The sequence below is a fragment of the Ruditapes philippinarum genome, unplaced genomic scaffold, assembly GCF_026571515.1.
Source record: "Ruditapes philippinarum isolate M1 unplaced genomic scaffold, ASM2657151v2 ctg312_1_1_1_1, whole genome shotgun sequence".
NCBI classification, from domain to species: domain Eukaryota; kingdom Metazoa; phylum Mollusca; class Bivalvia; order Venerida; family Veneridae; genus Ruditapes; species Ruditapes philippinarum.
This window is the reverse complement of record NW_026860715.1, coordinates 252,067-275,579: the sequence shown is the minus strand read 5'-3', so window position 1 is coordinate 275,579 and position 23,513 is coordinate 252,067. Positions and strand designations below refer to the sequence as shown.

Here is a 23,513-nt window from a genome sequence, read left to right as displayed (position 1 = left end):
ACAATGAACACATCATGTTAATTAGGCATATACAATAAACACATCATGTTAATTAGGCATTTACAATAATCACATTAATAATCATATACAATAAAATCATTGTTGAGCTGAGGCATATACAATAATCATATTATTGAGCTCAGGCAAATACAATAAACACATTGCTGAGCTGAAGCATTAACGATAAACACATAAGTTGAAGCATATATTGAGTTAACAAGTTATTGAGTCAATATTTTGAGATATTTAGTATACAAAAACATATTTTAAGTTCAGGCATGTTCATTTAACATATCATTTAGCTAAGGCATATAAAATAGACATACTTTTGCATGTGCCATGAAGGCATGGTTGCGCTGAGGCTTATGCAATTAACACATAACTGAGCCAAGGCATACACAATGAACACATGACTTAACTTGGACACATGCAATATACATTTAGGCATATAGACATAGAGACACTATTGCATGCACCATAAAGGCATGATTGAGCTGAGGCTTATGCAATTAACACATAACTTAGCCAAAGCATACACGATGAACACATGTATTGACTTGTACACATACAATAAACATTGCCATGAGTTGAGGCATATACAATATACACATAAATAAGCTGAAGCATATATCCTATCATAATGTTTAGCTGATACATAGGATGCTAGCTTTATAAATATTTATAATAAAGAACTTTATTTAATACAATGTAATGTCCTAGTAAGTCCTCGTTCAATGAGAAGTAAAGTTTCACTTGACTGATTCAGAATTAAATTATATATAGGTATTCATAATGTATATTACATATTATGAAGTTGAATAATGAATTAATTTTTTTTTTTTTGCACTATAATTATATCATTTTGGGAGATAAACATTTAACTGACGTCATTTTTAAGTAAGTTATAAATAAATGCTAATAAATACATTCTTAAACTGGCCGAGTTTTTTTTGTTATCTTCATTTTACATAACTTTAATCTTCATCGTGTATATGGATGAAATTGACATTTTGAATATTTGCTAATGGATCTATATTGAATATGTTCCCAGTGTTACGTGACAGGATTTGAATGATGTGGGTAAATAAGTAAAACGCAGGTTGTGTCTTCGTTCAGGAAGTAAGATTTTCAAATCTTTTTTAGGATGTTTATAACTGTATAGGATTCAGGTAAAACTTGTTTTTTCATCAACCTTGGGTACTGAGAAATATGTTTGCTAGATTATGTGTAAATTAACTTTGAATGAAATTGTTATCATTCTGGGTTTCATCGCCTTTTATTTATTAATTCATTTATTTCATTAATTGTCATGCCATCTTGATAAATTGATATATGTGTAATTAATAAAATGTTAAAGTCCAGCTATGTTTCTAATTACATGTCTTTAAAGGGACTCCACTGAGGTTTTTTGACGAGTCAGGACTGGGAACATTTTCCCGAGATTGATGTACAATTTGATGAAGGTCTGGGCTAATTAACTTGCGCGCAAATTTTCAGTTCATTCCTTAATTCTGTTTTTCCAGAATAATCATTTTTATTGCGCAAAATGACCAGAAAATGAAAATAGTTGCAAGGCTTTTCACTCAAATCTGGCTAAGAATAGCAGAGAAAAATACAATTTTCAATTCAATGCTCAGTATATTTCTTTGTTATCCTTTGCAGAGTTTACCATTTTAAATGTTCCACTTGATATTTTTAAGATTTTTAGATTTTATGTTTTTAGGCCTGACTGGACCTCAGTGGAGTTCCTTTAAGAACAAAATGAGAATATTTTATTAGTGATCAAACTGAATCTGGTGATTTTTTTAATGACCATAATGACCGCCTCCGTGGTCGAGGGGTTAGAGCCGATGACTTCTAATCCAGGTACCTCTCTGGCGTGGGTTCGATCCCCGGGAGATGCTTTGGTAGTTTAGGGCGGAGGAAGGAAGTCAAGTACTGGTGTAACTCTCCAGGAACGATGGTTAGGAAACTACCCGCCTATATGACTGAAATACTGTTGGAAAAAGGTGTAAAATAAAACAAACAAACAAACAATAATGACCATAATCTAGCAATTGTTTCTTATTTTATATTCCAAATTCGTCCTTTTAATGTTAAAAAGACTATTCCTACCAAATATTTGAATTTTAGAAGGTAATAAATTTATGGTGCATGCTGTTATGTTGGTGTTAATAAGGTTTTGGTAACTTGTGAATATTGACTGACCCTAACATATTTAATTTATTTATATTTATTTTTTTCCAGCATAATTATTATGAAAATGAAATATCTTAATAATTATTACGAAAAGCGATGAATTTTATAAAAAAAAATCAAAATTAACTTATATAATAACTTATATAACTTATAAACTTGGGTTGGGATGGTGTGCATTTTGTTGGTGGTAAGTGAGTAAAAGAAAATCTGAAATAACATGTCCATTGATCTTTTATGACTCATGATGCTCATTTAATGATAGAGATAGAAAACATGACTAAGGGAAAATGGAAATATGAAAAATATGCTTTAAGGGGCAAGAGTGGGGGAGGGGGGCATAAACATGGCCACTAGGGGGAGTGGAAATAATTTATGAAAATGGCCATTAATGGAAATGTAAGGTGTGAAATGAAATTCAAACTAAAAGCACTTAAACTTTTAAATAAGATTGTTAATCCGTATAACTGAAGCTGTTCCATGTTTCCTTTCACCCTGTTTGTGGATTTATTTTCATTATTCTACTCTAAATATTAATTGAGCTGCGTCACGACAAAACCAACATAGTGGGTTTGCGACCAGAGCCTGCACATCCGCGCAGTCTGATCAGGATCCATTCTGTTACAAACTATTACAAGTGGAGAAACTGACAGCGAACAGCATGGATCCTGATCAGACTGCGCGGATGCGCAGGCTGGTCTGGATCCATGCTGGTCGCAAACGCACTATGTTGGTTTTGTTGCGACGCGGCTTATATCATGCTGCAAAAGCTGCATCTGAACATGAGGGTAAACTGCCATTAAATTTTCAAAAGTAACATTCTAGTAACTTTATTGTTTGAAAATTTAAATGGTTGGTCATCAATATAAAAAAGAAAACCTAAGCTACCACTAGTATAGACCCTGGTCAGACTGCATGGATGTGTTAGCTGGCATGGCTCTATACTGGACAGGCGGGATTAATGCTATATCATTACCAACTCCTTCAGTTCCAACAGGGTTGTAAAGTCTTCTGTGAAGAAGGCATTCGTCTGTCATCTTTTTTGGAGCATCAAACTTCCTTGTCCCATTGTTGTATTTATTATTTAGGTAAATTTTTCCCTTTATGAAAACTGTTTAGTATATATGTATACTCAAAATAGGATATTTGTTTTTGTATCAGTTCGATTTTTTTTTTATTTTGTATAGCAAACTTGAGTATAGGGTTTTTTTTTATCTCAGTATTTTATATTGGGATATTTTTAGAACTGATGGGAGAGATTTCAGTTTATCAGTTGATTTAAGTTTTGTACAAATTTCACCTATATTTTATATTAATTATATGAAGGAGGAAGTTTTGCTGAAAAGTTTAAATATCAGGTAAATGTTTAACTTCCTAGACTTGTTTACAAAAATCCTTTTATTTAAACTTGTTTATCAAAAAAATAATGAATAGGAAGTTTTCAAATCATAATAAGCAAAACTTTCCATGTATATTTATGCCACCGCAGCATCTGCGATGCGGTGGCATATAGCGATTCACCTGTGTGTGTGTGTGTGTGTGTTTGTGTGTGTGTTTGTGCGTGTGTTATATAGATTATATAGTGAACTTAAAAAATCTTCTTGTGAAAAACCACTAGTCCAATTTCAACCAAACTTGGCAGGATTGTTCCTTGGGTGAAGGGCTTCCAAAGTTGTTCAAAGAATTTCATTCCATGCAGAAATCTGGTTGCCATGGCAACCAAAAGGAATTATAAGAATAAATTTAAAAAATGTTCTTGTAAAGACCCAAAAGGCCTAGAGCTTAGATATTTTGCATAAGGCATTGTCTGGTAGACCTCTAACAAGATTGTTCAAATTATAGCCCTGGGGTCAAAATTGGCCCCGCCCGGGGGTCATGGATTTTCACTATGTACATATAGTAAAAACTTAAAATACCTTCTTGTAAAAACCCAAAAGGCCTAGAGCTTAGATATTTTGCATAAGGCATCGTCTGGTAGACCCTTACCAAGATTGTTCAAATTATAGCCCTTGGGTCAAAATCGGCCCCGCCCCAAGGTTATTGATTTTCAATATATGTACATATATTAAAAACTTAAAACACCTTCTTGTAAAGACCCAAAAGGCCTAGACTTTAGATATTTTGCATAACGCATTGTCTGGTAGACTTCTACCCAGATTGTTCAAATTATAGCCCTGGGGTCAAAATCGGCCCCGCCCCGGGGGTCATTGGTTTTCCTTATATGTATATAGTAAAAACTTAAAGTAAAAACTTCAAAAAAAATTCTTCTAGCAATTGACAAATGCTAGAGGTTAGATATTTTGCATGAAAAATTGTGTAGTAAACCTCTAGGAAGATTGTTCAAATTATAGCCCTGGGGTCAAAATTGCCCCCGCCCTGGGGGTCATTGATTTCAAAATATACATATAGTAAAAAATAAAAAAAATCTGATTGTCTGAAGGTACAAGGCTTAGAGCTTTAATATTTGTTAAATAATATCATCTAAAGGTACTCTACAAAAGTTATTCAAATTTTGCCTCTTGTGTCAAAATTAGCCCCGCCCCCGGGGGCCATAGGTTTTCCTTATATGTATATAGTAAAAACTTAAAAAATCATCTTCTCTAAATTTACAAAGGCTAGAGTTGAAACATTGTGTAGTGAACCTCTTGCAAGATTGTTCAAATTATAGCCCTGGGGTCAAAATTGGTTCCGCCCCGGGGGTCATTGATTTTCATTATGTACATATAGTGGAAAAATGAAAAATATTTTTGTCTGAAGGTACAAGGCATAGAGCTTTGATGTTTGATATATAATATCATTTATAGGTCCTCTACCAAAGTTGTTCAAATTTTTACCCTGGTGTCAAAATTGGCCCTGCCCAGGGGCAGTGATTCTCATTATGTTCACATAGTAAAACAAATGTTTTCTGAATGGGAGAAAGCTATAGCTTAGATATTTGACTTGAAATGTTGTTTGGTGGACCTGTATCAAAATTGTTTTGAATTAAACCCTTGGGTAAAAATTATGCTTTGCCCAAGGGGACAGTGACCTACTTTCTTGTCCTTTGATGTACAGCAATGACATTTTGACTATGTGCACAGGTTTAGTTGTAAAATTGAACTTTGATATCAGGTGACCTAGATTTTGATGATGTGACCTACTTTCTTGTCCTTTGATGTACAGCTATGAAATTTGAACCATGCGGTGGCATAGCATTTTTCTCAAATGCAATCTTGTTTTATTTTTTTACTGTGACATACACAAACATAATGGTAAAGGATCTGTATATACATTTTTTTAACTTTTGAGTTCATTGTTACTTTTACTCATGTTCATATTTTGTTGGGTTTTTGTGTGGTCCATGGTAAACTAATGTATGAAATCATTAGACTTAGAATTCCAGTGTCACCAGAGAGAATAAAGAAATTGCTTTTTTTGTGTTTTTTTAAGAAACATTATAAACTTAAGCTTTGGAATGATTCATTATTTACATATGACATTAAATATGTTTTACATGGAAGGAAAATCAAACATGTTAGGTTTTCATGGTGAACTTTTGACTGTTTATTATGTTTCATTATTTAAATTCATATGATTTTTTTAACCACATATTTATTCTTAAGTTTTATGTTTTTTAATTTCAGGATAGCAAACGGAAGTCTAGGGATATCACTACTCTCACTGATGATACTCTAGGCTGTATTCAAGAGCAAAGGTCAGAGGTCAAGGACACTGAAGAAAGTTCCAAGGTCACTGAAACTACTTCTGAGGTCAAGGTACCTGAGACAATTTCAGAGGTCAAAGTTACTGCAGAAGTAAAAGCTGAAGTTAATGAAACAGTAAAAGATAGTGAAGTTAAGGTGAAAGAAGTTTCTAGTGAATTGGAAACTAACACAAATGAAATTTCAGATTCACATGTAACTCAAAGTGTTGATACTCAAACAGAATTATTTGAACAAAAGTCGGGTGATAAAACAGACAAAAGTGTTAAGGCTAGATTCTGTGTTTAAAATCAGAAAACCCAAAAAAATTCCCCAAATCTTTTCCCTTTTCCCCAATCTGTGATAGAGGGGTGAAACAGAAGAAAAAAAGGTTTTTTTAAAAAACAAGCCCGCCCAATTTCTAAGGGAAAACCCGGAAAAAAGGGGCCCGTAATTTGACAAAAACTTCTGGGGTAATGAGAAAATTAAAGATTTAAGATGACCCGTGCTAAAAGTGGCAACCCGGAGATGGAGGGGGAAACCCCCGTTGTTTTGAGAAAAAAAAACAAATTTCACCCCGATATGGAATGTTCAAAAGGGAAAAATTATATAAATAAAATTTTGGGAACTTATTTAATGCAAAAAAAGTAATTCGTGGAACCCCAGATACAACATAATCGCTTTGGGTTTTTTGGGCCTTTTTTTACGCCATTCAATTTCCCCCAATTTTCATTTCTAATAGGGTATATTAGTGTTTGGATGAGTAGGGTTTTATACATTTACTTCGCGTTCTCCCTATCTTTTCATATGGGATTTCAAGGGTCACCCTGACACTGACCTTATTAATAAGAACCCCATTTAACCAACTTTTCCTCAAAAACTAAGCCCATGAACATGGTTTGCCCTTTATTTCAGATTTATTAGTCATCTCAAGCACAAACTCTAGCAAATTCAATAAGGAGTTTTAATATTATAAGTAGAGTCGATCATGTTACATAAAAATTCACTGAAATGTTACATTAAAAACTCACTGAATGATTGAGTTATGGCCCTTTGATTTTACAAATCCTCAACTGATACAATGACACATGTTTTGTCAAAGAATAGGCTGAACTATTGAATGTCATTACAATTCATGGATTCTAACATAGGTACATGTACATCAAAGAGGAGCACAAATTGTTATCTTGTGCTGTATTAAATGATAATACATATATATATTTTGCTTTAAAATAATATATTTAATGTACTCACTGTAAAGACAGTGTTCAAGAAATATTTTAATGGACTGTAGAAGAAATGGCAAAGCATTTTTAAGCAGCACCTTGTCATTCAGATATTGATTGGCATGGAAACAAGGCTTTAAAAAATTGTGTGATGTTATAATCAGATTTCATTGTAAATATACAATAATTTTAGGATGTAGGATGCTGAAATTCAATAACAATTTTGTTTGTAAATGTATGCTTTAAAACTAGCTTTACAACTAAATTTACAGAAAAAACAACAAGAACAAAAGACAACATGTAAATGGGAAATGCCTAGAAATAAGTTAGAAAAGAAATTGTTCATTTGATTAATATTTGCTAAAGAATGCTTAATGCAACATATTGATTGATTGATAGGTTAAGATATTGGTTGCACATGGTATATAGCCATCTTTAAATTGATTGGTGTTTAGGTCAAAGGTTAAAGTTTGGTAAAGTGATGAACTATAATGATGTAGTACTGATATCAAGCAATCAATCCTCATTTTTGGTGAAGTTGAAGGATTATTAATTGATTGGATGGAGTTTAAGGTCAAAGTTGAATATCATTACTCTTACAATCTATAAATAGATGTCATTGACCCTCGTAAGAGGTCTTACATGTTTGATTACCTAATTACCGGCACTTGTCCTGCTTCTAAAAGAATATATTAAGTCTTTCAGGGATTTTGTTTTCACTAGTAGCCTAAAGGTGGCTCTTGCTAAATTTTGGTCATGTGACATATTAATAAGATCAACATAGGAGTTTTGATTAACTTTTGTTTCACAGTTTGGGAAATAAATTTTTTATAAGGCATCATAAATTATAAATTTTTAGAAAATTGCATGAAACCTTAAACCTAACTTCCTGATCCATGTAAATTGTTTTTTGTTTCCTTAAAGTCGACACACACCCAGCACTTGTCTTGCTCCAGAACTTTCACTTATTGATTGCCATGTGTAAATATTTGTACATTTTTAAATAAATAAGTTTGTAAACAAACAAATGCTATTAGTTTTACTGTTATTTTAATATAATGATATCAAAGCTTAAATATTTGCATATCTTTTATTTCTTGGCAGCTTTTTACCTTTTGCACAATTTCCATTGTTCTTTTGCCCCATTTATCCATATTTGGCTTCATTAATTTACTCTTGATTTGTTTTGTGCTGCTAAGAAAACCCATTTGAAGCTGAAGTGTGCTGTAAGTTTTTTGTAATAGTTTATAGCACAAACGTTGTTATTTTATGTTTATTTTATCCAATTTTCATGCATGATTGTGATGTTGTATTATTTGATGTTAGCAAAGGGAGATAATTCTTTTAGGAACTGTTCATTTAGCTTGTGTAAGAGTTATGCAGCATGTTTTGTAAATGATGCTTGTTTGAATTTTTGTATGTATTGTGTTAGGCAAAAAATTTCTAGTTTGGTCTACATATTTAATAATCAACCCTGATATATTGGCATAATAAACATGCCCTGCGTTGATACTTGAAGATGTCTTAGTATCAAAATTCTAATATTTTGCAACCAACAGCTTGACTGACTCTTGTAGTAATGGTGGAATAAACAAGTAATTTTTCTGCTAGCATTTAAAGTCTGAAACATCATAAATCTGCTATAATTCAAACAATTTGCTCAGCTCATATTGAATGATAAGAGTCAGTTTGTAGTAAGTGTTCTGTAATCTTTTAAAGATCAAAACAAATGGAAAATTCAAAAGTTGAAATCTGTTATTTTTATTTCACTCAACGAAAACCGGGTTATTGTAATGCCGAAGTCGGCGGGCTGGCGGGTGGGAGGGCGGACAGGCGATCGTCAACTTTTTGTTTCCGCTCAATAACTTTAGTTTGCTTTGGCCTATTGTCACCAAACTTGGTGTGTAGGTAGCTTATATCAAGAGGCAGCTTGGGATTGCTACCCAGGTGTCTGTGATCAAGGTCAAGGTCACTGTTACTAAAAATAGAAATTCAGTTTCCGCTCAATAAATTGAGTTTGCTTTGGCCTATTGTCACCAAAACTTGGTGAATAGGTAGCTTATATCAAGAGGCAGCTTGGGATTGCTACCCAGGTGTCTGTGATCAAGGTCAAGGTCACTGTTACTAAAAACAGAAATTCAGTTTCTGCTCAATAACTTGAGTTTGCCTTGGCCTATTGACACCAAACTTGGTGTATGGATAGCTTATATCAAGAGGCAGCTTGGAATTGCTATCAAAGTGTCTGTGATTAAGGTCAAGGTCACTGTTATTATGTCTCCCCCACCTCGGGGGGAGACATATTGTTTTTGCCCTGTCCGTCCGTCAGTCCGTCCGTCCGTCCGTCAGTCCGTCCGTCCATTCTTCGTTTCCGGACGATAACTAGAGTTCCTTTTGACCTACAGCCCTCAAACTTCATAGGATGATTGGTCTTATAGAGCTGATGATCCCTATTGTTTTTGGGGTCAGTAGGTCAAAGGTCAAGGTCACACTGACCGTTGGTCAATTTCTCGTTTCCGGATGATAACTAGAGTTCCTTTTAGACCTACAGACCTCAAACTTCATAGGATGATTGGTCTTATTGAGCAGATGATCCCTATTGTTTTTGGGGTCAGTAGTTCAAAGGTCAAGGTCACAGTGACCGTTGGTCAATTTCTCGTTTCCGGATGATAACTAGAGTTCCTTTTGACCTACAGCCCTCAAACTTCATAGGATGATTGGTCTTATAGAGCAGATGATCCTATTGTTTTTGGGGTCAGTAGTTCAAAGGTCAAGGTCACAGTGACCGTTGGTCAATTTCTCGTTTCCGGATGATAACTAGAGTTCCTTTTGACCTACAGCCTCAAACTTCATAGGATGATTGGTCTTATAGAGCTGATGATCCCTATTGTTTTTGGGGTCAGTAGGTCAAAGGTCAAGGTCACAGTGACCGTTGGTCAATTTCTCGTTTCCGGATGATAACTAGAGTTCCTTTTGACCTACAGCCCTCAAACTTCATAGGATGATTGGTCTTATAGAGCAGATGATCCCTATTGTTTTTGGGGTCAGTAGTTCAAAGGTCAAGGTCACAGTGACCGTTGGTCAATTTCTCGTTTCCGGATGATAACTAGAGTTCCTTTTGACCTACAGCCCTCAAACTTCATAGGATGATTGGTCTTATGGAGCTGATGATCCCTATTGTTTTTGGGGTCAGTAGGTCAAAGGTCAAGGTCACACTGACCGTTGGTCAATTTCTCGTTTCCGGATGATAACTAGAGTTCCTTTAGACCTACAGACCTCAAACTTCATAGGATGATTGGTCTTATTGAGCAGATGATCCCTATTGTTTTTGGTGTCAGTAGTTCAAAGGTCAAGGTCACAGTGACCGTTGGTCAATTTCTCGTTTCCGGATGATAACTAGAGTTCCTTTTGACCTACAGCCCTCAAACTTCATAGGATGATTGGTCTTATAGAGCAGATGATCCCTATTGTTTTTGGGGTCAGTAGGTCAAAGGTCAAGGTCATGGTGACCGTTGGTCAATTTCTCATTTCCGGATGATAACTAGAGTTCCTTTTGACCTACAACCCTCAAACTTCATAGGATGATTGGTCTTATTAATCAAATGATCCCTATTGTTTTAATGGTCAGTAGGTCAAAGGTCAAGGTCACAGCAACCGTTGGTTAATTTCTCCTTTCCGGATGATAACTAGAGTTCCTTTAGACCTACAACCCTCAAACTTCATAGGATGATTGGTCTTATTGAGCAGATGATCCCTCTTGTTTATGGGGTCAGTAGGTCAAAGGTTAAGGTCACAGTGACCATTGGTCATTTTCTCATTTCCGGATGATAACTAGAGTTCTTATCAGTGAGGACATTTAACTATTATTGATATATCAGTGATATATCAGTTGTCTGGTTTTATATACTCTGTTCTTTTTTGATCTTTCCACCCTTATGCGGTTATCATGATTTGACATACATTGAAATTTGAGTTGTCTTTCAATAGTGTAAAAAATCTGACAATATGAACGTTTGTTTCAAGTATCATCAAAATCCTTCAAAGGGTTGAAGAGTTATGGAGCAGACACAATTTCCTTTAATTTCGTTTGTGAAACTATATATGATATGACATTCAAGTGTCAAGTAGACCTTGACCTTGGAACCAGCCATACGAAACATGTACTCTACACGTTCTCTGGATGTGGTGAATTTTTGTTTCAAGTATCTACCAGAGAGGCTTCATTGTGAAAACGAGTGGAGTCATCCCAACACACTACAGTTATCATGATTTTACATACATTGTAATTTGAGTTGTCTTTCAATAGTGTAAAAAAATCTGACAATATGAACGTTTGTTTCAAGTATCATCAAAATCCTTTAAAGGTTTGAAGAATTATGGAGCAGACATAATTTCATTTAATTTCATTTGTGAAACTATATATGATATGACCATCAAGTGCAATTTCGTTTGACGCCCGCCTGCCATACGCTGATTGAATAACCAGGATTTTCAAAATTGAATACCTGGTTAAAAACAAACAGTTTAGGAAGCATCTTCTCATACAACCTTAACAATAGAAACCATCCATAGACAGCCTTCATTGAAGTGACTACCGGGTATTTACATTATCTTATCTCCATTTCCATTCCTGTTTCCATTCACAGTTATTCTCAGCAGTGGGGGAGACATGCGCTTTTTTACAAAAGCATCCTCTAGTTAAAAATAGAAATTCAGTTTCTGCTCAATAACTTGAGTTTGCTTTGGCCTATTGATGCCTAATTTGGTGTGTAGGTAGCTTTGGATTGCCACTTAGATATCTGGGAGCAAGGTCAAGGTCATTTGCTTAAATAGAATTTTCAGCTTCTACTTAATAACTTCAGTGCACTTTGACCTATTGATTGCTGTCACATCAAAACTTGGTTGTTGAAAACCCGGTTTTCGTCGCATTGCGGCGCTTCTTGTTGCCTGATGTAGCTTTCGTGTTTTTAAATTAAATACTTTGACTTACCACATGCATGTACCAGTTGTTTAGTTTATACATATTTATTTTAGTTCAATTGTGTTGGAAGCTATAAGCTTATTGAAAAACTCTTGAATCAGTTCCTGGAACCAACCAGTACTGAACAATGAGTGTAAAGTTTCTTGCTCAAGGAAACCTGTTGTACCACATGACTTTATTTAAATTTAATTTGAAAACAATTTACTTATGCTTTATATACATGTAGCATATTTGTACCAATCTTAAATACTGTTGTCGAATGAGTTGGTATTAAACTGGGGCTCAAACACATGATCCCTGGGTTGAGAATTATAGACACCTTTTATAAACCACTAAGCCTTTGTTTCCATGATGTCACTTACCAATTTACTATAGATAGTCATACACTGTTTTAGATCTTTTATACATTTTCACTTTTTCTAAAAATTGTTTCAAGGTAATTTAAATTGCTTGACATGTATTACTCTTTTATCTTGACATTGGTTGTCTTTGTTTTATTAAGACATGCTGTCATTAATTTATAAGTCTTTTTCATGAAGTTATGTTTAATGATTTATATTTTCTTAGCGGACAAGAATTAGATATAAAAAATTTATTTCCTCATATCAGTTCAATATGTAATTGAAATTTTATAATCGTTATGCTTGTATGAAAGTGATTAATTCACACTTTCATATCAGTGTCTTTCTGTTTGAGAGACTTTCACTTAACGACAGTATTGGTACCAATTGTTAATAACCATGGGTTCAAGCAATATATTAGGTTAACAGTACTATGACCATGTCTTCAAGAATCATTTATACAATGTTAGTTTCCGCCTGAGAACTCTAGTAGTAAAAAATAAAACCAAGGGTTAAAAGATGGAGTCATCTGAGCAACAGAATTAATCATTAAGATTATTGTGACACCTTAAACATTGTGATATAATACATTCATCAATGATACTGGTACATGTAACATACCAACAGCAAATTCTAGTGATGGAGTATCAATACAATGCTTGGAGACTTAAAGAGTCCAAAAAAGTTATTAGCCCTGACATCGTGCTAGTCATTCTTTTAACTGTTTCTTATCATCAACAGGGAGATTCAGACATTAATTACTGCTATGGGTTCAGTATTCCTTAGAAATTGTATTGAATTAGAACATAACCATGTGACCTAGAAACTCTGATGAAGAAAACTGGCATATGCTATTGGTCTTTTCTGAGCTTAAAGGCACATAATATATTTATGCCTCAAAAAATGAATAAATTTTTTACTTCTTTAGTATGAATACATGAATAACGTTTAAATAATGGTTTTAGAGCAAGTTAGATGATTGTTACCTGAACATGGTAGAGCTAAATGTGAAATAATGTGTCATAAAAGTAACAATTTGTAAACAAAACAGTAAAATACTTATATGACTTCCATACAAAATACTATATCAGTATATCCCTACAAAGTTACCCAAAAAAATAAAAAAAAGCAACAGAAGCAAAAGATGGTTAAGGTAATATTGGCGACCACTGAGAAGCTTTTTCAATGGTAGGATTTGGAACATTTTGCAGGTGCGCCATGACATAGTAATTCCTACTATTGTTTTTAGAAACTATAAAAGTACATTGAATATAAAATGCTTTTAAGAGATAAAAATGATATGATTTCCAATGCATATTGAACCTTTCAGAAAACCCACATTTAACTGTTATGGAACAGGTCAATTATTATATGAGCTGTATGAAACAATGACAGGAAACGAAATCAATTTATTGACAATGATTAGGAAAGTAACTATGTCTAACTGGAAGCAAGTGTTTTATTATAGGATAATTTATAACAAGCAGATGGTGGTTTGTTATTATACCTGGCAAGAGTGTTGTACAGTAGTGGTATGGAGCAATAAAAGTTACAAATAACAGGTGCTCTGATAATTTATCTATTATATATCTAATAATCTTATATAACACAAGTGCCAATGTTTGAGACCACTTTAACACCTGAGTATTCTTCATTGAAGGGAGGTAACCACTGGATTTATGTGTGTCAGAGTTACTTTCCCTGATTAGAAATGACAAATTTCCAAGTTCATTGTGATGGGGTTAAAACACAAATTATAAGGTTAGGTGTTCTGGTGTACTACTTTAAGTCTTTTATGTAATTTATATTTATTTGAATCAAGTTCTTGTTCAATTGTATCTTCAACAATATTTACATTTTGACGGAAATATCAACTTCCATTACTTATGTCAATTACATTAAATGAAACAAGTATTCTCTAGGCATATGAAATACTACATGCTGCAGTCCTTTTTCCTTCACTTTAATCTTACATAAATTTCCTTCCTTCATCTTCTAATTTCAACAAATGACAAGCTCAATTGAGTTCAGAGACACAGAGTTTTTGTTTATTTGGTGTATCTTTTACTGTATACATATAGAAGACCGCACACTGTGTAATGCCTAAACCATTAAGAAGAGATAAGGTTATTATACCGGCACATAGCCAGCTTTTAAAGTAGCTTCACTTGATGGACTCTGATGAAAGAACAAAAAAGTAGTTTGAATAAAAGGCAGATTACTTTAGGTAAAGAGATTTCAGTACAGTAGCAGCAAAGACATTTTGAAAGATGCTTCTTTGCAATAACTCTACTAAAATCTTTAAAAGTAAGATAGCTTTTCTTACGATACTGTCAAGTGTTGCAGATGGAGCATTTCAGCTACATGTTTGTCCTTCCTCTTTTCCGTCACACTTACTCACTGTTCCAAATTTAGCAACTTCATGACGTAACATTGTTACAGCTTTCCATTTTTAGCTCGACTTTTCTATGAAAAGGGGAGCTATCCTACTCGCCCCGGCGTCGGCGTCGGCGTCACACCTTGGTTAAGTTTTTCGTACCACCCCACTTTATTTCAGAAGTATTACAAGTATGGCTTTGAAACTTACCATACTTGTTCACCATCATAACCTCCATCTACAGACAAGAGTACATAACTCTGTCAAGGTTTTTGACAGAATTATGGCCCTTTTTTGACTTAGAAAGTGTATTGAGCTTGGTTAAGTTTTTTGTACCACCTCACTTTATTTCAAAACCATTGGAGGTATTGCTTTGAAACTGACCATACTTGTTTACCATCACGACCTTCATCAACAGACAAGAGGACATAACTCTGTCAAGGTTTTTGACAGAATTATGCCCCTTTTTGACTTAGAAAATACATTGAATATGGGTAAAATCCACTTATTGCCTTAACCCTTTGAGATATTGCTTTTGAAACTTTTAATGCTATTTCACATCATTACCCCATCTGTACGCAAGAGAAGGTAACTCTGTCAGGGATTTGTTTTAAAAATTAAGGCCTTTTATCGACTTAGAATCTTGGTTAAGTTTTTTGTACCAGTCAACTTTTTGACTGAACTGGTTGAGATATTAAATTGAAAGTTGGAATACTTGTTTACCATCATGGTCCCAAACATGGGCAGGAGAAGGTAATTCTGTTAAGGATTTTATTTGAATTATGGCCCTTTTTGACTTAGAAACTCAGTTAAAATTTTCATTCTTGTCCACTTGTTGACCTAACCATTTGAGATATTACTTTGGAAGTTGGAGTTCTTATGTGCCATCATGAGACCTATCTGTAAGCAAGAGAAGATAACTCTGTGAAAATGTTTCTTGATTTGTACTTAGAAATTCCTAGTTAAAGTCTTGTGTGCCCTTAACTGTCAAAGTTTTGTTTTATAGGCAAGCACTAAAAAAGTCGAGCGCGCTGTCCTTCTGACAGCTCTTGTTTATGAGCTTTTCTCTCATGCTTTAACTCTTTATCATATTTTGAAGATTGTTGTTAAATGTGAGAATTTCCAGGCCTATACCTTTATCATTATGAGTGAGTCTAATTCAATTACCAACAAATTTTAGCTCCAAACTACAGTTTAGTGAGTCATTTAAGACAAATACTATCAGGAAAATCTTATCAAAGCTTGAATTGGGGTAAAAATAATCTTTCATATTTATTCTTTGATAAGGCTTCTGTTCATATTTCTGGAGTGTTTATAATATTTTGGGATAAAAGAATGTAGAATTTTGATATTCCAGTGTATATTATGATTTGTGGAAATAAAGGTATGGAAGGATGGTTGATGATTCTATCCTGAAATGTCTGTTTGCATGCTGATATACATAATGCACAAAAGAACTTATTTGGTCTTCCTCAAGCAATAAATTTGCAAAAGCACCATGACTGTATTGATGTAGTTGAAATTGCTATAGATTTCCGCTTTGATTCAGAATCATTGTAAAAACCATCATAACAAATCTAATAAATCTTACTGTTTGGAATAGACATGCTTGTCCTGCTTTAAATTGTTATACCCCACCATGCAATGTGGATGGTCCACAACTATACTGTAATCACTTTGTCCCCTCTATCCATTTAATTGGACTACATTGTGTCTTATATATTACTTTAACTCCTATAGTCCCCTTGTAGGATTTTCCTTAAACTAAATCACTAAACAAGGCAATGTGCAGAAATAACTGCCTCTTTGCTGGCTCAAGGTCAAGGTAATATAATATATGAGTATAAAGGTCATCAAGGTCAAGGTAATATGATATATGAGTATAAAGGTCATCAAGGTCAAGGTAATATAATATATGAGTATAAAGGTCATCAAGGTCAAGGTAATATAATATATGAGTATAAAGGTCATCAAGGTCAAGTTATTGTTATATATGAGTATAAAGGTCATCAAAGTCAAGGAAATATGATATATGAGTATAAAGATCATCAAAGTCAAGGTAATATGATATATGAGTATAAAGGTCATCAAAGTCAAGGTAATATGATATATGAGTATAAAGGTCATCAAGACAGAACTATTTTCCAGTCAGCAAGGCCATCCATAAGCCATAGTCTGCATTGAACAATCATAATACTTATAATAGCCTAAGAAAATATAGACACTTTAAAGACATGATAATAGAATAAGATCTGAAGATTTGGGTTCAAGCCGTAATGACTCGTCACTTTTGTCAAACTTTTGGATAAACAGCATCATTTTTAAAGACTGCGTAATTTGAAATGTTAATACAACTGCAAGTTTCTCATAGCTTAAATGCAGACAAAATATCACCCAAATGTCTAAACCATGAATAATTGATGAATTGTGGGTGGGTATAAAATCTGCTTTTAGCGAAAGTAATTGAAATGCACAAGAAAAGCATTTTTGTTTTTCATTGCATCTTGCAGGTAAACACTGTCTAGATTTGATATTTGATGTTAATGGGGAAAGTCCTTAAGTGACTCCTGACTTGATAAGTTAATAAAATATGTTGTCTACCATCTTCCCCACCTGTTTACATTATCCTCACCCCCAAATATTATAATTAATAAAGATGGGAAGAAACTGGTTCATAGACAAAATTAAAAGTGTTCATAACATCTTCATCATTCAGGACAAGTCAGATTATGGTGTCTAACACAAAAAGTCAATGACTGTGTTTCTTGTGCTTTTGTATCGTCAACCAAGTTTCTTTATAATAATGCTAGTAAAAGTTAGTAAAGGAATATAGAAAAATAATTTCATTAAGCAAAAAATATGATATGTCAGTGGCTAGAATGTCAGGAAATAAATGTATATATTCAAAGTAATTCCTATGCCTTTGGATTGATGAGGATGTTGATCCCTGTCTAGTTACCTTGATTTATCATAATCAGCTGCATTATGCACACCCCTCAAATCAGTCTCATTAAAGTATATCACTTGCACATCAACCATTAAGGGCACCTTTCCCAATCTGAGAAGATTCCAAGACATTGTTAAAGTTTTGAGTTGAAACATGTAGGAAATTGCCCTCCAAGTCACCTTCAATACTTATATTTTATTTATAGCAATTGGCTCTAAAACATAAGCTGTCTGTAAATCAAAGTATCAGTTACTATAGAGGTGACTTTTACTACTGAGGTGAAGGATTTTGATATTTTAGGTATTTTTATTAAATTATCTGTTTCCGGTGATTTTAACAAAGTCATAATATTCCTATAATGGCTTTAATGCTTATGGTTTTAATCATTAAAAGTGTCTATGAAAGATAAATTCTGTTCAAATATATAGATGTTGGTTTTCAACAATTGTAAACTGATCAGTGCCAAGATTGTCTCTAAGAAACAAGTGTCACTAAAATATGTGTGACATAAGGTTTTAACCTTGAATTACTGACCAAATACCAAACTGGCAAAACTATAATCACTTTATGAGTAAAAACCTATGCATTAATCACAAAAGATTACTGAAACTAAAGAAATCAAGCACAAAAATTAATCAGGCTTAGGCCAAACAATACCATTTATGTAAATATCCTTCAGTAATGCATTACATGTAAACTACCCTTACTGCTGTGGGTTTGAATCTTGACAGAGACTTTGGAAATTCTTTCATGTGAGGAAACTATCCGGCTAGCTTACGAAACGTCTGTGTTTCTACTCAAGTGCCTGTTTGTGTCTGAAATAATGCACAGAAGGGCACCTGACGTTTTCCTCCACCAGTAAAGCTGTTTTTTATGGACCAAAGTTCGGAGAATTTCACACACATAGAAGTGTTCAATACGTAAATAAAGAAATTACACAAAATACATACAAATTCCTTCATTATTTTAATCAGGGAACCAGTCTCACCTTGGTCTGTTGTCCGTAATTGGGAAGAATTAAGTAGATCAATCTCAGTGGCTTTGTCTGGTCAATGAATAATCATTACAGTTATCTGATTAGAGAGTAGATTTTCGTCTGCTGCAAAAATCAATGTGAATGATGGACTTATTGATGGTTAGCCAGGTGAAAACTTCCAGGAATCTGCTACCTGATTCCGTCAATACTATCATTCTCATAAAGTCACTAGAATACGTCAATACTATCATTCTCATAAAGTCACTAGAATACGATCTCCGCAATAAAAATAGTGTTTATTACTTTGTCAGTATGATTTTTTTTGAGACAAAGAAAGACAGTATTGGTTTTTGAAAGTTTTGATTAAGAGGTCTGGTACTATTTGTTAAAGCAGCAGATGTGTTTTGATTGGCAGTATAAATTAAGCTGACTGTATAAAGCCATTAGTGCAAGATTTCTTAAAATCCAGGCTGCATGACAACACATTTTACATATTTAGCTCAGTAATATTCAAAGAGCAGGGAGAGCTATTGTCACACTTTGGTGCAAGTAAGTACCTCGAAAACTACTGAAAGGAATGAGTTGAAACTTAACACACTTATTTTGAAGCATAATAGGAGGTCACTTTTTAATGGCCCTTTTTAAACTTTTAAAATTCTACACTATCCAGGCTGTCCTTTTACTATTGAGCACTGAGAATAGTCCAGCATGCTGTCCTATTGACAGCTCTTGATATATGTTATAGTGTTGAAATTGTGTTTATATTTAAATTTCGCAACAATTTTAAGTTTAAGATCATTCCAAATTCTGCATTGACCCAGTGTTCAAGGTCACTCTTCATTAAGGTCAAGGAATATAAATCTGGATTCATTGATTGTCACTTCATTTAGATTATAAGTAACAGACTTAAAGTTGATTAAAATGAAAAGGTATCACTATAATTACTTTCTCAATAAATTTTAATTTTAGAAAATTTAATAAATTAAAATATTTATAGTCACAGGGTCATAAGTCAAGGTCACCGGCTTAAAGTTTTATGTTCAAATGTAAAGCAGTATGTAAATTAACTTTTCAAAACATTCACATGTTTAATTAAAGTTGTTTGTTTGTTTGTTTGTTTGTTTAATTTTACGCCTTTTTCCAACAGTATTTCAGTCATATAGGCGGGTAGTTTCCTAACCATCGTTCCTGGAGAGTTACACCAGTACTAGACTACCTTCCTCCGTGCTAAACTACCAAAGCATCTCCCGGGGATCGAACCCACGCCAGAGAGGTACCGGAATTAGAAGTCATCGACTCTAACCCCTCGACCACGGAGGCGGTTAATTAAAGTTGTAAAACCTGAGAAACGGTTAATTGACAAAATTTAATGCAAATTGTTATTTTCCTGTTAAATACACACTGCTAATTGTCTTGTTTTTTTCTTTCTTCACTATAACAATCTTGCGTCAATTTTGTAATGAGAAAAAAACACTTTATAATTGCAGTTGTATGTATATGTTTGTATTGTTTTTTTCCCTTTTTGGTTTTGTTTGGATAGGTTTAAATGTCATGTCAGAGGGTCATTTTACATGTCAACAATATAGTAGTGCCTTGTTGTAGGATACAATCTTGATACAGTTTATATCATGTAAAATCTAATCAACGTTATGACACTTTTTGTGTTTCAACAAGATATTACACCATGACATGTTAAAGGGTCGTATAAATTAGTGTTGAAGACATGCTGAAGTACAAAGAATTCAAATTATGTGGTTGGAAGTTAAGGTTACCAACCTTTGAGAGTTATAAACAAGAGTTCTTTACCCTGAACCTAATGGAACCTAAAGTGTTAAGACTGATTTGGCCAGACTTGCAGTGCACAAAGTATAGTCTTAAACTAAGACTGGATCCTTCTATAACTTGTCTGTAGTCGATGCTTAATGTGGGTCCATCTGCCTGTTAAAGGGCACAAAAAGCAACTTTTGCTGTCAAGTACAGACCCCGGACAAGTCACCAGTCATGTCCTGAAAGATTCAATTTTGAAGCACAAAGTAGTGTTTATTTACCTCCATGCAATTTCCACAGAGTTAGCCAAAGGTATGAATTTTGAAGTGTACTGTGGCAAATGAGAACCTAAATGTACAGTAACCGGAGAAAAAATTAAAAGGCAGTAGCCTTGAAAAGAGCTGTTGGTCCCAAGCAAATGGCCTTACAAGCCAGTTCACTCTGTACTAGGGATTCAGACACCCTAGCACCTTAAATTTCCTTAACGTCCCTGCTCTATAACTTTTTTGTAATTTTAACATTTTATACTGTAATGCCTTTCATAAACAATTGACTGTTCCAAATTGAAAGTGGAAGAGGTTGTTCAGGGTTAATTTAAAAAGCAGGTTAAGACTGCTAGAATCAGTAGGCTGGTCAATTATCTGCCTCATTTATAATTCATCTTTAAATCCATAATACTATAAATGTAAATTTTGTATTTATCATGTTTATGTAGCAGATATGTTTGTCTAATTAGTCTGTTATCATATTATCAGTATGTAACGTTATAGTACAAATAATGTAACAGTTTGTTTATTTATTTGATGTACAAAGTCTTGTGTTACAGTCAACTTCCTCTTTTTAAAGGATATGAGAAACTTTGTTGAATATGTCATTTATTGAATACATGTACATGTATACAATGACTATTTATTATAAGGAAGAGTGTTTGGTGTGTTTTTTCCCTCAGGATGATAGGGTGGTAACTGGTTGGGGCTGCAAGGCTGAGGGAAGGCAATTTGTCTTTGAATTTTTGTCTCTGTGGAGAAAAGGTTGTTCAGAAAGATTGAAATGTGTTGTTGAATCAGAACTAATCTGTATAGGACATAATTCATTATTATATTGATTAGACTTTATTTGTAGATTTGGTACTAATAGAGAGGTGATTGTTTAGTAGGGATGTCCTTTGTAGTAGGGAAATAATATCAGTTGTGTATGACAAAAAAAGAATGCAAAGATATATTAGTAATTCTATGTAGAGATAGATGTTCTGCTATTGTCAGCATACTTGAAATAGTGCATGGATGTGCACCTAATGTCATTGCTGGAAGGTCACTCTACATGATCAATCAAAATAGTTCATATCTGAATTGAATTTATTCTGTAAGCTGAACATTAAATGGTTTAAGGAAAAAAGTTCCTTCCTGTTTAAGAAATGCTTTAAATTTTGTGTACTTAGTGCAAAATTAATTGTTCAGAGATGAAAAGTTGTATTATCCCAAGCTGACAATTTCCTATCAATTAAAGCTTGTTATTTTTACTTACATCTGCACATTTGAAAGTTTGTTTGTTATTATTTAAGCGCAAAATTAGTGAGTTGATTCTCCCACATAAATCATTATTTGTTACTTGTGGAAAGTCCAGGTCATACATTTGTACTGGTTTTCTTGATCGTGACACACATTCATTATAACTGATCTCTCGGTGATTATTGTACACCATGTACGTGGAAAAAATTACATTTGTAGTAATTGAGAGAGAAACAATATTGATACGCTGCAGCAACGTTTTGGTCGTTGAATGTATAATATATTCAACCATTGTTGTTTAGGTCAGTTAACATCGTAGTGCTAAAAGGCACGATAATAAACGGAATTGTGTCCGTGTATAAACATTGTTTAAATAAAACCGGAATAGATCTTATTGTTCGGAATTTAAATTGGACTTTTTGTCGTTAGATAATGAATTACCGAATGTCATGAGATTGAATTGTGTTTGTGCGTTGTATTTAAAGTCTATCATCTGTAAGAATTAAATTTGCGGGGAAAAAAATGTCTTCCGTTAATTGTGAGGTGTCTAAATAAATTTTTTGAATGGAGGAGTTTATAATTAGTTTTCAAACGTAGAAGTGAAGTGTCTTATATTGCACCTAGGGCTGTTTGACTAGTCAATATAAGGCTGTAATTACATCTATTGATAAACTACTTCATAATCGTATTGATTACTTTGGACATTGAGTGTTCGCTCTTTTTTTTTTTCTGGACTGTTATATTGACATTTTTTTTCCGTAAATATATTATAATCGGTTGTGGTATGAAATTGTTATATTAACAGATTTTGTGTATGTGTGGAATATTATAGTGTTAGTTATGATATGCAAATTAGCAACGGAATGTAAAAAATTACAAACTAATCCATTTGTTAGGAAACAAATAGATAAGTTTCCATAGGCTTTATGAAATATTTGCCAAAAGCTCGTGATATAAATATTTAATGTAAATACGCTCAAGCTGTGATGTGTACTGTACTTGCTGTTTAGTAAGAAACTAGTTTACGTCACTCTGTAATTGAACTGAAAATTTATAAATGCACTACCTATATTGATATATGTTACGAGCATCACTGAGTTTACTAAATGGATGGGGTAATGACACTTAAAAACATTTAAAGTGCAATTTATTCAGAGGGGAGAAAATAAATTGTAGCAGAAATTTTGTGGAGTTGTGAATCTTTGGGGTAGAGTGATGAAAGAGCAGTTTTACCTGGAAAACTCAGTTCAGTGCCGTCTGCTGCTAAAGAGTTTCCCTCCATTTTTTTCTCGCTCTGTTTCTTAAACAGTAGTAAGACAACTACATGTCATGTTGAAATGTTTGAGGAATTTTACTCAGCAAAGTTACATACATTACAAGGATAGTTCAGTGGTTGCGGAAATGAAACGCTTTTCACATGTTGATTGTTTACATTGATGGTGGTGTATTTATATATCACAAGTTTATTAAAGGAGAAATTATTGACATTAGTGGATGTTGATACAGCATTGAGGGAG

The 23,513-nt window shown here is 33.6% G+C and overlaps 1 protein-coding gene across 1 annotated transcript in view; it reads left to right on the top strand.

Moving 5' to 3' along the window:
* LOC132713166 (cell surface glycoprotein 1-like) overlaps positions 1 to 6,185 on the top strand; it is a 46,283-nt gene extending 40,098 nt beyond the window's left edge. Inside the window, exon 13 of the mRNA XM_060695652.1 lies at positions 5,820 to 6,185. Coding sequence (XP_060551635.1) covers positions 5,820 to 6,185 — 366 coding nt within the window. The remainder of the gene's footprint in view (positions 1 to 5,819) is intronic.
* The last annotated feature ends 17,328 nt before the right edge of the window (positions 6,186 to 23,513 follow it).